This window comes from Choloepus didactylus, chromosome 24 (genome assembly GCF_015220235.1).
Source record: "Choloepus didactylus isolate mChoDid1 chromosome 24, mChoDid1.pri, whole genome shotgun sequence".
NCBI lineage: Eukaryota > Metazoa > Chordata > Mammalia > Pilosa > Megalonychidae > Choloepus > Choloepus didactylus.
The window spans coordinates 10,518,059-10,531,578 of record NC_051330.1 but is presented as its reverse complement, the minus strand read 5'-3'; the positions used below and the strand labels follow the sequence as shown (position 1 = coordinate 10,531,578).

Here is a 13,520-nt window from a genome sequence, read left to right as displayed (position 1 = left end):
AAAGCAGCAAGAGAAAAGCAATTCATCACATATAAAAGAATCTCGATAAGACTACGTGCAGATTTCTCAGTAGAAACCATGGAGGCAAGAAGGTAGTGGTATGACATTTAAGATAGTGAAAGAGAAAAACTGCCAACCAAGAATTCTATGTCGAGCAAAACTGTCCCTCAAAAATGAGGGAGAACTTACAATATTTTCAGACAAACAGACACTGAGAGAGTTTTTGAACAAGATACCTGCTCTACAAGAAATACTAAAGGGAACACTACAGGCAGGTAGGAAAAGACAGGAGAGAGAGGTTGGAGAAGTGTGTAGAATGAAGACTACCAGTAAGAGTAGAAAGAGAGAGAGAGGAAAAAATAAAAACAAAATGAGATATACAAAATCCAAAAGACAAAATGGTAGACAGCAGACATTATCTTGAGTGAAATTAGCCAGAAACAAAAGGACATATTCTGTATAGTCTCACTAATATGGACTAACTTCGATAAGCAAAATTTGAGACTGGAGAACACAGGTTATCAGGAGATAGAAAGAGGTTAGAGATTGGGCATTTGATGCTGAAGGAGTACAGAAGTTTCAAAAAGATTGATTGTATAGATCCAGAAATGGAATGGATAGCATAATTGTGCGTGACAGTAACCCAATATTGTAAGTACTCTGAACAAAGATGAGTCTGAGTATGGTCGAAAGAGGAAGGCTAAGAGCAGGTATGACAACAGACGGAAAGATGGAAGATCAAGACATGGATTGTATAACTTAGAGAAAGCTACAGTTGTCAATGATGGTAATTAAATGTACAAATATAAGAATGTTTTCAAATAAGGGAGAACAGATGAATGTCAACATTGCAAGGTGTTGAAAATGGATGGTATGAGGAAAAACACAATCAATGCAAACTAGGGACTATAGTTAACAGTAACATCGTGAGACGCTTCCATTAATTGTAACAAACGCAATACACCAAAGCTAAATGTCTATAAGAGGAGGATATATGGGAGTGATATGGGATTCTCGGTGGTAGTGATGTTGTCTGACCTTTTCATTGTATTTTATTTTTATTCTATGTTTTGTATTTTTATTCATTTTTTTCTTCTTTTTCCTCTTTCTTTAGGGAAGAGATGGAAAGGTCCTCATATAGATTGTGGTGGTGAATGCAAATTTTGTTATTATACCTTGATACATCCCAGAGTAATTTGGGCAGAGAGTAAGGAGCATTTGCAGGGCCCTTGAAGCCCTCAGGTGAAATGTGGAAACATCAAACTTCCCCACCTGGGGACTTCTTGATATTCTCGCAAGCATTGAGGACTACCAATGTAGTGGGCCAAGCCCTTGATCTTGGGTCTTGCCCTTTTGAAGCTTGTTACTGCAAAGGAGAAGCTAAGCCTACTTATAAGTGTGCCTAAGTCACCCCCAGAGAATCTCTTTTGTTGCTCAGATGTGGCCTTCCTCTCTCTCTAAGCCCAACTAGGCTGATAAACTCACTGCCCTCCCCACTATGTGGGACATGACCCCCAGGGTGTAAATCTCCCTGGCAACATGGGACCCGATTCCCAGGGAAGAGCCTGGACCCGGAATCATGGACTCGAGAAAGCCTTCCTGACCAAAAGGGAGAAGAGAAATTAAACAAAATAACGTTTCAGTGCCTGAAACTTTAGTGGTTTTGGGGGAAGATGACAGTCTACCAAACAACCATGATAACTGAGTGGTATGTAACAGTAAGAATTTATTTTGCACATGGCTGTGCAAGTAATGGCTCTCCTTCGGCCAGCAGCTGTTTAAATTATGACAAACATCAGTGGTGAACTCATATTTATATTAAATGTACACACCCTGAACTACCATTTTAGATAATGGTATATTTAGAGGGTTTTTTTTTTTTTTTAATGGCAGTATAGGAAATCAAAACTTCAGCCATTTTGTCCAATACATAAATCTTAATCTTTGGATTAAAAGATGCCATTTCTGTATTTTCATTTTTATATTGTGCACTTACATCCTTATTACAAAGATAAAACACAAAGTCAACTTTTGAAGATCTGAATTTATAGAAACTTAATTTACCAATAATTGATCTATTTGAATCAGTAGCATCTTGAAAGGAAATTCCCCAACTGACAAATATTAAATTTTTGCAGTCTCATTATATAATACTTCTATAATGGTATAATTTCCAATTTGGAATTTATTTTTGAAAAAAAAAGTCAAGAACAGGGGATAGTTATTTAGCCTCTTCTTACTGATAAAAAGAAAAACATTAGAATTATAAGCATATTTAACCATGCAAAACATAAGCTTTTATTCTCAAAATTATAGCCTTGGTGGCTAGGGAGAAAGAAATTTAGTAACAAACCACTCTTGGGTTTCTGAGCATATTTACAAAATAAGGAGCACCACAATTTTCTAATTTAGTAACACAGAAGATAATCTGGGGTTTGAATCTATAATCTTATATTATCTTTTCATTTTATTAGCTATAGATTCGATTTTTAAGCTGATTACAACCACACCCTCAAGGAAGGGCCGTGTGACTCGGCTTCCCCACAGCACCCAGCAATGGCAGGCTCACTGGCTCCCTATTGAACAGTTCCTCCATAATCCGGTGTCTGAGTTTCAGGTTCCATTCTCATTTATGAACCAATATTGCAGGACTGCTAAGGGGTGGCACTGATCAATCCCAGGAATGCATCAAAACCATGGCTCTGACCATCACAGGTGTGGACAAGAGTTCCCAGAGAGGTGAACATGTGGAGAGAAACCCCAAGTGCTAGGGGATCACAGGGTGACATCTGTCCACCCACCACTTTCCTTCCCTAATGTCCCCCTTAACTCTTCTCCAGCATTCCCCAGTGTCCACACTCCTTCTCCCGAATTTCCCACAATCCTATTCTGCTTTCATCAGGAACCATAGCCTTGACAACTGGGGCCAGTTTTATTTCCCGATTGTACTTAAGGCGGTGGGTTTACTGAAAAAAAATTTTTCTGAAACATTTGCAAAACCTCCTGATATGCAGTATTTCTACATGGATGTAGTAGTAGCAGGGAAAAAAAAGGTATCTTAAATGGTTAATAGTTTACAACAAACATATCCCACTTACAAGATAGGCACAAATTCCGCTAAAAATCTAATTATGTATACTTAAATCCAGGGTTTAAAAGGCCATTATGTCAAAAGATTTACTTTATGTGCTAGAAAAATTAAGTGGAGTCTGTCTTAAAAGAGGACAGAGCTTTCAGCATGCCAATTTAGAATTAAAAAAAAACTTTTTCTAAGCCTAGTAGAAGTTTCAAAGCCTCCCACAGCCTTACTTCACTTATATTTAGTGTCCTTGTTGCTACAAATATTGCTTAATACACTCTGACAATCCTGCCTCACTGAGCTCTAATTTCTTGGCAATCTGCACTTTCAGAATGGAGAGATTGGGGATGTCAAGTTCAAACAAGTAGGACCGATGTTAAGGACTCCACCACTAGGGGGAGAAATTGCCCTAATACAGCACAAATGCAGGTCCCCTGCTGGGAAAAAGCACCAAGAGATTTACAAACATCACCTTGAACAAATTACTATGGCAACTACACTTGACATCTGTAAACTATAAATTTTTTGCCAACTCATCTTACCTCCTTTTGCTCAAATAAAGTGGACATTCATATTAATCTTTGCTGCATCTACATTATGTCTTTCCAGCCTTCATCCATGATCCAGTGTTGCATATTTAAATCTCTTGAAAGTTATTTAAAATCATTTGCATTTTGCAGCATTTGACACCAAGTAAATATATGTAATTTCACTTTTAGTTCCACAACTTGTCAGATACTTTAAATTTCATTAACAGATTAAAATGCAAGTTCTCTGCCACTCGTCATAATCAGGCAGCAAAAATTCAACCAAAAAGAGAATGGATTTCAATAATTACTACACCAGTCAAATTTTGCTTATTGCCTTTATTTTGCAGAAAATGCTTTCTGCTGATTGTCTTTGGCTACTTTTGTCAGAAGAAAAATCTGAGCAGTTCTAGATTTAATAAGAAAAAAAAAACTACATGTGCTCAGAGCAACACACTTTCTAGTAGACAGAGCAAATTTTCAACTAAAATCTGTTGCCCTCAGATTTTTCTGTCCATAACAGCTCACCTCTAACTACGGTAATTGTCACAAAAGGGACAATTAAACTACTCCAAAGTAGCAAGGAAGAGAATTCAAAGTATGCTTTTTATCTCACTAAAGGAGGGCGAGTTTATAAATTGTAGCGTTCCAAAGTCATCTACATGCTGTATGAAGCAATAATTAAGTTTCTGGACCCCAGCAAACAATTTGTTGTATTATGAATAATAGTGAATAAAGTTTTCAAATTTAAATTCACCTGTAGCATCTAACAATTGAGGACTAAACTGTATGGCTGATGGGAAAATGGGTGATGGTGGGTTGGGTTGGGTTTGATACACAGATATGCGTTCCTCCTCTTACTGAAGATGAAGTTAAAACCTTTATTCCCTTCCCTTGCCCCTTGAGACTGCCATTTTGTGCCTTACTAGCAGATCAATGAACTCAATACTTGGTTGTCACCGCAGAACAGTCAGTGCATCTTCTAGGAAAAGGGCCGTGATTCACATGGAAGGTGGCGACACAGGTGTCCATGAGGCTATGAGGCGGGCTTGCGCCGAGGCATCGTACTGGCTGTCGGGAATGTCTGTGGCCGTGGCACCCCCTTCGTACAGCGGGGACCCCGAGGAGGAGGAAGCCGGGACGGTGTGGGTGAGGGGTGCATAGTGTGCCGTGGAGCCACGGAAGAACTGGGTTCCCAGCCCATTGGACATCCCCGGCGTCTGGGAGCCAGGTGTGATGGTGCCATTACTCACGGGCCACAGGTTCGGGTACTGACTGTAAGGGAACAACACAGAGGAGTCAGAGAGACCCAGGCAGAGGCTGCGGGAGCAGAAGATAACTGCTAACACCACCACGAGAATCCTACTCGGGAATATTGCACTGATGGGACATTTTTTCTCTCCAAACAGTCATTTCGTCTATACCACCATATGCTCATCATCACATACTGAAGCAAATAGACATTATTGCCAGAGCTAATAACAGGAAACAAAATTAGGAAGCTGATGAAAGGATTATTTACATAAATTTAGCTCGTGGAAAAGCACTGGAAAGTTCTGCTACCAGCTAGTCTGGACTGTAGGCTAGAGGTGTGAGGCTCTTGTTCAGAATACGAAGTTTCCCAGACTTACCCCAGACACACTGCATCAAGAGTTTCAGAGTACACACTTAGGCATCTGTATTTTTAACTAGTATCTTGGCCCTTTCTACAGCAATCCAAAGGAGGTAACCATTTGCCCTGGGTTCTGTGCTACCTCACTGACACATTAGAATGAAGTAACACATAAAGAAATGGACCTCAAGTTAGACCAGAAGGTTCCAGATCTGCCCTTAACTAGCAGTGTCCTAGCTGTGTCATATTACCACACCCCTTGTGTCACATTAGCCACATCCCTTGACTTCTTTTGAAGCTGTTTCCCATCTATAAATGGAAAGAGTTGGAACTGGGTATTAATCCTCCTAATGCAGTAAATAGCATTAAATTATACTCAAATTTGGACATTCATATTAACTTTTGCAGCATCTACATTATGTCTTTCCATATTCTTCTATAAATGAGTCAGACCTAACATATAGTCCTTTATCAAGCCATGTTCTACATTTCTATTGCATTTGACCTCATCAATAAGCCTGAGTTAGGTGATGCAGGATGCTACTATCCCATTTTATAGATGAAAAATCAAGGCTATGGGAGGTTCCTATCTCAGTGGTTTATAACAAGCAAGTCATTTCATCTATGTGCAGGCTTCTGAAAGTGATCTTGGGTCCTTAAAAGTTTGCTCATTTTTGTACATTGTGTATTTTTTAAGAGTACACTATTACATTATTCTCATTATAAGGAAACTGCTTCATGACAAAAGGAATTAAGATTGAGAAACATTTTTACCTTTCATGTACAATGAAGTGCCTTGCCTTTAAGGACAAGAAAACTTCATTATAGGGTCATTCTGCTGTGAACTAACTACTTGAGCAAATTGTTTAAAACCTTTGGGCACATTTTCTTCACTGTAAAAATGAGGGCCCCCTTCTAAGCTTTGCTTTCTTAGATTTTCATTATACTGATCCTATGAAGAAATGGAATACATATTTACTAACCAGCTTGATTTTAAGTTATTCTCCCTCTAAATAATTTCCAAGTTAATAAAAATAATCCTCATTCTTTACCAGTTACCAACACACAATATTAAGGACTTGATCCCATGCCAACAAATTTTCTTAAATTTAGTAACTCCTGTTGAAAAAAGATTCTAAAAACATTTCTTCAAAACTCACCTATAACCCTAATAACCATATAAAAGACAGGCTGGGGGGCTGTATTTTCCTCTTTTTATCTACAAAGAAATTGAGACCCAGAGAAGTTCAGAGCTTGGTCCACCATATGAACTAGGAAGTGGCAGAGCCAGGCTTCTCAGTATTACCCAGTTCTCCTTCCACACGCCAGGAGACGCCCCTGTTTACAAGAGAGCCACCAGCTCTCCCAGAGAATGCACAATCTGCTAGCGTTAGCAGTCATGGAACCTGGGTAATCTGGTTAATGGTAGAAATTTAAAAACCCAGCCACCCGCCAGTAAAGGGTAGAATGAAAGCAGTGTGAGATCCCAGGATTGTTTGGATCATTTTCCCAGTCATTACCTAGAACCAGTAGGTGGATTCGGGTTATGGCTCATGGGGAGCATGCTGGGATGGGCAGGCATTCCGAGGCTGGACCAATTGTCGTGAGATTGGAGCATGGACAAACATGCGGATGAACTGTCAGAATAGGCTAACGGATGGAAGAGAGAATGGTTATCAGACGGACTATTCCAAGAGTAACAACATGCAATGAAATACTACCAATAATTGGAGTTAGTCGACATTGAAAACAAAAAATGGGCTGTAGGATATCAAATACAGAAAATCCATTCACCTCCTTAATTAGTTGCCAAGGGCTACTATCTATTACCAAAGGCATATACTTGAAAATATATTCCAGTAAATCTAGACTTTTTCCTTTATCAATAGATATCCTGTGGAAAGGGAATCCTAGAACCACTTAATTCTGGATAAATTACCTTTCCAATAAAAATTAAATGTAGTTCTACACCTGCCTTTGAAACCAATACTCCAGACAGCATAACAAATATGAGCTCCTTGTCTGGGAAACTTGCCTCTGATTGAACTAAAGTCCCAGTGACTATTTCCTCATCAAATAAGCTCTTTTCATTTCAAAGCAGCTTTAATTATTTACTGGTATTCTTTGACTCTTTTATTCCTTCTGGAACCAGTCAAAATTAAGTCTCCACGTCCATGTTAGAGGGAATTAGACAAGTGGCTCTTAATGTTTTCAACAACGGACCCTACATCAGAAATCACCTAGGGGCTCATTCAAACACAACTTGCTGGGCCCCACAGCTAGAGTTGCTGAATTATTAAGTCAGGATTGGAGCCTAATTCTTGTCCAGTTTCACCAGTTCCCAAGTGATCTTGATGCTGTAGGGTCCAGAGGCCCCATATTTGATGATCCACTGACCTAGTCAAGTGAGCAATTCTCTTATGCCTGAATAACCCATTGCTTTTAAGAATTCCTTAAAACCTCCAGACCTGGGTCCTGTGAGAAACAAGCACTATTCCTAAAAAGGAACAAACGCTCACCCGATTGTGGAGAAGAAAAGAATTTTTTCACGGTCTTGCAAGAACAGGCGCCCAACCAAATGTGGGGGTTGGCGCCCAGAACAATAGACCCAGCAGTATTTATTCCCTAAACCTAACCGCAAGTCCCTCCCCTGTTTCTCCATTGGCTGGATACTCTAGAGGTTACATTCTATTGACAAGCCTAACTAGCCCGCCCAAATTGGAAACATTTGAAATATGTTTTCCCAGCAAATTTGCAACATTAGGAACCCTTGGAACAAATCTCCACCCCTGACTATAATGGGTATGCCCAGGCCTCTTTAGAGCCAGTCTGGGCTAGTTTGGTAACAAGTTATGAGGCTATTTTGAGAACCTCTATTCCCAGGCTTCACCCTGCAAGGATAGTAGATTGTGGGCGGATAAGCAGGGGGACTGACTGTGGAAAGTGGGCGGATAAGCAGGGGGACTGACTGTGGATTACAGTTTGTCTTTTTAACCTTCTACCAATTCCTTAACTGCCCCACCCTGCTAGGCACACCTGTCCTGTGTGAAAGCTAAACTTAATCTCATTTTCACAGTCCCACCCTTGGAGATCCATCCCACAGCCCTGTGAGAGGGTTCAGTAATCTGTCCTTGCAAAAAGCTCAATCAGTAATTCGGATGCACACTCAGCACTGAAGACCCCTGATCTGCACAACCCCGTAGTTGAGCCACACATGGAGGTCTCTTCTGGAGCCAACAAACAAGGATGCACACCAAGAGCTAGGTGAGGGAAGGGGTTATGGAAGAAGTTCCCCTATCCTGGTTTTGGATGCTCCACAGAAAGCTCTTCCAGAAGTGCTTTTCCTGGCTGCCCCCCAAATTCCTGGCCCATTTCACCTGATGACTTACTTGGAGAGTTGTTCCGATGAGCATAGGGACTGGGGTAGGGGGTTGAGCGGTGGCTTCTCAGGGCGGGGTATCTTTCACAGCCATGCGGGGAGGAGAGGGGTAGAGAGCCTCCAAACTGAGGATGGGGGCTGGCAGGTGGACAGAGCGGGCTGGTGCTGGGAATAAGCCACCCCCCTGCTGTGAGAAAAGAATGCTGAGTAACTGGCATTTGTATTCGCTGTATTATTATTTTCACAGAGGGGAGAATGGAGACCCCAAACTTGGGGGGTCTTTTTCTTATTAAGTGCCTGACAAAGTTAAGAATCATTAAGTGCTTCACACACAGCCTAAGCAACCATGAGTCTTCAGGCATCGTAGGACAACAGCCCCACTTTTAATGCCAAAAATTAACCGAGAGATCCAAACCCATTCTCGGGGTACCTCAGGATACCTGGGAAAGTCCCAGCTCAGCCAACCCAAGCCGCTTCCTTAACCACTGTTTCATCCAAATATCCCTGAATCCTCTGAACCTCTTCTGTGATTTACTGTTCCCGAGGCAAGTCACGTGAATAAAACATAAAAATACACACACACACACACACACAAGGGCATCAATCAAAAACAAAGGCAGGCAGTGGCCCAACACAGGGCTAGATGTGGGAGTTATATGTCCTTTCAACTTTCCCTGCAACTCACAATTATACTCAAAGAACTATTTTCCTTATTTTCCACTTTCTGCTTACATTTTGGCTCATTCTCCCTAACGTGTACATCAGAAAGTCATTCAAATAACATCACTTTTTAACAAACGGCTTTTTTTTTTTTAATTAATAAAAAGCAACCCTTAGGGGGACAACTACTCCAGGTCCAATTTCCAAAGGACAAGACAAACAGTTCTTCATATAGTTACGTGAGGAAAGGATACAACTGTGCCCACAATAGATGGTAGGGCCCCATTGTTTGCCAGCAGTTGTTTCTATTCTCCTTTTAAGTGGCTGTAATCTGAGCCACGTTGGGGGAGCTCTTTGCTAAATTAGCCTAGAAGATGACACAAAGATACAGATTCAGAATAAAGATGTGTATGGAGAAGTCAGCCAGGCTGGTTGTCCAGCCTGGCCAAGTGAGGAGTGAGTACTAAGTGTTTCTAGCCCTATACTGTTAATTATTTTAAATCTCAGAGTGCTTTCCCTGGGGGGGAGGAGATCCTCCCTAAATAGCAGATTCTCCTACTACGTGACCGCATCCCGTTGCTCTGGCTCCCAAGTGAAGCCAGACTTAAAGCAAACCTTTTCCATGTCCCGAGATAGATACCCTCTGCTTCCACCAAAACTCACTGACCATTCCTAGAACCAAGATGGCTCCAAAAAGGAAAATTGCCATTGGTTCATAAATGTCACCTCAAAGATGCGTCTCCAGTTTTCAACCATTAACAAAAATAGAAACCATCTGAAAGACAGGAGCTTGCCCAATACAGGACAAAGATGCCCGGCAGTCTCCAAAACCCATAGCCAGTGAAAGCATAACACGAGACCCTGGGTAAGTCCTTCTCAGACTTCTCAGGTCAACAGTCACACCTGGGTGAACAGTCACAACCCTCAGTCAGAACAGAGGCTGATCAGTAACAACTTCTAAGACAAAAAGTGCCATGTACCCTGCACTGCCGAAGGGCAACTCTGCTCCCCATCCACACCCAGAAACCTGCTCGTCTTCTCTGCCTCCAGCTTTTAGCTCTCAGCCGGGTCTAGATGTGAAACAAGGTACACAGCTGTACCGAGTGAAACAAACCGTACATTGAGAATACCCAGCTTGCTGGTTGTCTCCGGATTCTTCCGGCAAATCTTTGTGATCGCTTCTGTCAAAAAAAGTGTATTGAATTGTCAAAAAAAACAAAGAATTCAGAATAGTCTTTGCAGCAACATTTCAACTTTCCACATACCTCTTTGCTCAAAGAGTATATAGCTAGAATTCTCTCACCTTTCCTTTGCATCAAGGAAAGCTTTTGCAAATGGATTGTATTTAATTTTAAGAGCTGTAATCTGAAAGAGAAGAAATTGCATTCACTAGTATACCGATCATTAATTAGCCAGAGGACTTAACTTGGCACCAAGAAATCGAGAAACACAAGTACTCCCCCCCTTTATGTATTTAAATAAAACCAAACTTCTTTTCAGATACATCTTTCTATTTGGACTGGAAATAACTGAGTAATTGCAGTGTTTCATAAAGAAAGCACATTTATGAAAAGTTTTTAAATGCCAATTTTAAGTGGGAGTCACAAAAAATTTAACCTACTAACAACATTCTATGTGCATAAGTTTTTTAAAAAGGCTCAAAACGTAACCTGGGTCTGCTTAAAAACTAATGATGTACCTGTTCAAGTGTGTAGTTAACACTGACAACTTTTCAGGTAATCACAAAATTTATACTCTGGGGTAAGAGTTACAGATTTACAGGTATCTAATTAGTATTTTCACCTTCACACTGAACAGAAGGTGAGTTTTGCCCACCACTCCTTTTCAGGAAGATTTCCAAAGTAAGATGAGGATGCTCTCATTCACTCATTGTACTTTAACATTTAAGTATCCAAACTAATTAGTCTAAATATTTTGGCTATCTTTTCATGTGGAGAATTTAGGAGATGTTTCTGGTTGGAGGCACTTCAATCCAGAACATTTATTTCCCCATAAAGGAATCATTGTTTGCATTCATTTTAAACGTTCTCCCCTCTGCCCCCACTTCCATTAAGGTAAATTACTTGAAAAGGAAGTCAACAAGAGTTTAAAGTGCACTAGTGTTATGCACACACATGCACATTCAGAGCTCCTCGTTTCCCCTCACCTCCTCGTTCTGGTAGGCTGTCACCGCTATGAACTGGGTCTCGGGAAAGCAATGGCTGGTGATCATCCGCTGCGGCCCTCCAACCCGCACTATGTGAATGCGGGGTTCATATTTATGTAAGGAGTTCAACATGATCTGCGGGGAACACACAGAGGAGTGGTGAAAATAAAAGGCCTATCATTATGACAACAAAACATCCATCTGTCCCTGCCATTCACAAGAAAAATACATTCAAGATGCAGAAATTCCTCCTGACCACAAGGGAGTGTATCTATTACTGAGGGCGGTGGGTTTACTGTCAGAATGCTCAGTATTTTCTATTTTGGAGAAAGGGAAGTGACAGTGAATGCACGGCCACAACCCCCTGCGACTAGGAAAATAAGAGCACCAAGACTTCCACCTCGCATACAGACGTCTTTAAAAGCCTGGGTTGGTTTGCAACGGGACGTAGAATCTTCCAGTAACAATCCATCCCCAGCCACTAAATAAAATTCTTTAGGAAAGGACTAGTTCACAACCAGTCTGTTCAGACTTCATGCAGTAAATGCTGTGGGCACACGTTTGGCTTTAATGCAACTATTTGCCATCAAGGCTGCTACGTTCTCTCGCCTTAGGAGAGTTCAGGGAGACAACGCAGAAGTTCCCCAAACGCCAAGAACCAGAGCTTGAGACCTACAGAGCTTTCAAAGATGACGATGCAGCTCCCTCTCGCTATTCACCAAGGCCCTGGTGTTACCCTTAAAGGCTGAAGACGCAAACACCACCAAAGGCTTTATTAGGGAAGTCTACGGCGATTTTCCGAGTGCCGATGTCCCCGCTCCTTTCCTTCCAGGACTCGCACACGCAGCCCAAGACGCAGGAGCCCGCGCGCAACTCTCTGCGCGCGCGCGCCTCCCGGCCCCTCCGCACGCTCCCCGCGCACCCACCTGGCCCCCGCCGTTGAGCTTGTTGGTGAGTTTGACTTTGCTGAAGGAGACGGACGCCTTCATCCAGTGCGCCCCGAAGTTGGGCGAGTCGGGGTGGATGTAGACGCAGCTGGGCGCCTGCGGCTCGGGCTTGCCCCCGGGCACCCACTCCCCGTTCACGTACTTCCAGCGGTGGTTGTCGGCCGCCACGAAGTCCAGCAGGAAGGAATACATAGCGTTGGGGTCCAAGCCGGACACGTTCACCTTCAGCACCGGGAACATCCTCCTGCGCAAGGAGGGGGCGAGGCAGGAGGACGGGCCTCTTAGACCGGAGGCTTGGGACAGAGGGATCTTTCCGCGCGTCAAAATAGAGGCTCCTGAAGAATTCCCGAAAATGGACTCATAAGTTCCTCCCTTCCCCCCGAACTCCCAAAGGTCCCGGGCCCAGGTAGCCTCCAGGTTCTGGCGAAGGAGCGCACCACCCAGGTGCCAGCGTGAGGCTGAGACCGCAGCTGCAGGTCCTCCAGCCCGCCCCGAGGTCTGCGTCTCGGGGAGATTCGAGTCTCTCCCCAGCCATCCATGAAGAAAATCCCAGGAAAGTAATTCTTAGAAACAACCAGGAGCTATTTCCAGCCGGCACCGACTTAAGCAAAAAGCCTTCCTCCAGGAGAGAAAGTGCTCGACAGGACAGACCTTCCCGAGGCTCCCCAACCTGCGTAAGCTGCGCGCCCCGCGCTCACGGGGAGTCCCCGGGGCCCGGCTGGGCGCAGGGCCACTAACCGGTGCGCACTCACCGGCCGTTCTTGGTGACGATCATCTCGTTGGTGAGCTCCTTGAAGCGCAGCCACAGCTCGCTCTCCTCCAGGCCGACGCGCAGCTCGCGCTCCGTGGGGTCCCCCTTCTCGCTGCCCGCCTGCAGCTCGCTCTCCACGGCGCTCAGCAGATGGTCCACTCGGCACTGCAGGCTCTTTCCCGAACTCTCCGCGCCAGAGGAGCTCATCCTTCCGCCCGCCGCCCCCAAAAGCCCCAACTCGCTATCCGAGAGCCACCGTCCACTTCCACGAACGGCGAAGGCCCCAAGTCCCGGGCACAGACCCCGGGAGGGTGAGGAAGGAGATTTGGGGGGGGAGGGGGAGGGGGAGAGGGGTAGGGGAGTTAAGGTGGTTCCACTTGAACTCCCCCAAGGCGCGA

The 13,520-nt window shown here is 43.4% G+C and overlaps 1 protein-coding gene across 5 annotated transcripts; it reads right to left on the bottom strand.

Moving 5' to 3' along the window:
• Positions 1-2,274: 2,274 nt before the first annotated feature.
• Positions 2,275-13,425, bottom strand: TBXT (T-box transcription factor T). Of its 5 annotated transcripts, XM_037817572.1 has the most exons (9): positions 13,124-13,425; positions 12,514-12,615; positions 12,351-12,390; positions 11,425-11,559; positions 10,561-10,622; positions 10,377-10,438; positions 8,608-8,784; positions 6,739-6,868; positions 2,275-4,881 (listed from the first exon to the last, which is right to left on the bottom strand). In XM_037817572.1, the coding sequence occupies exons 1-9, from the start codon at positions 13,327-13,329 to the stop codon at positions 4,608-4,610; spliced, it is 1,188 nt and encodes a 395-aa protein (XP_037673500.1). In that variant the 5' UTR covers positions 13,330-13,425; the 3' UTR covers positions 2,275-4,607. The 5 variants fall into 5 exon arrangements, with proteins under 5 accessions (XP_037673500.1, XP_037673498.1, XP_037673502.1 ...); XM_037817570.1 differs by having other exon boundaries at positions 12,351-12,615; positions 13,124-13,329; XM_037817574.1 differs by having other exon boundaries at positions 12,351-12,706; positions 13,124-13,179.
• Positions 13,426-13,520: the final 95 nt, after the last annotated feature.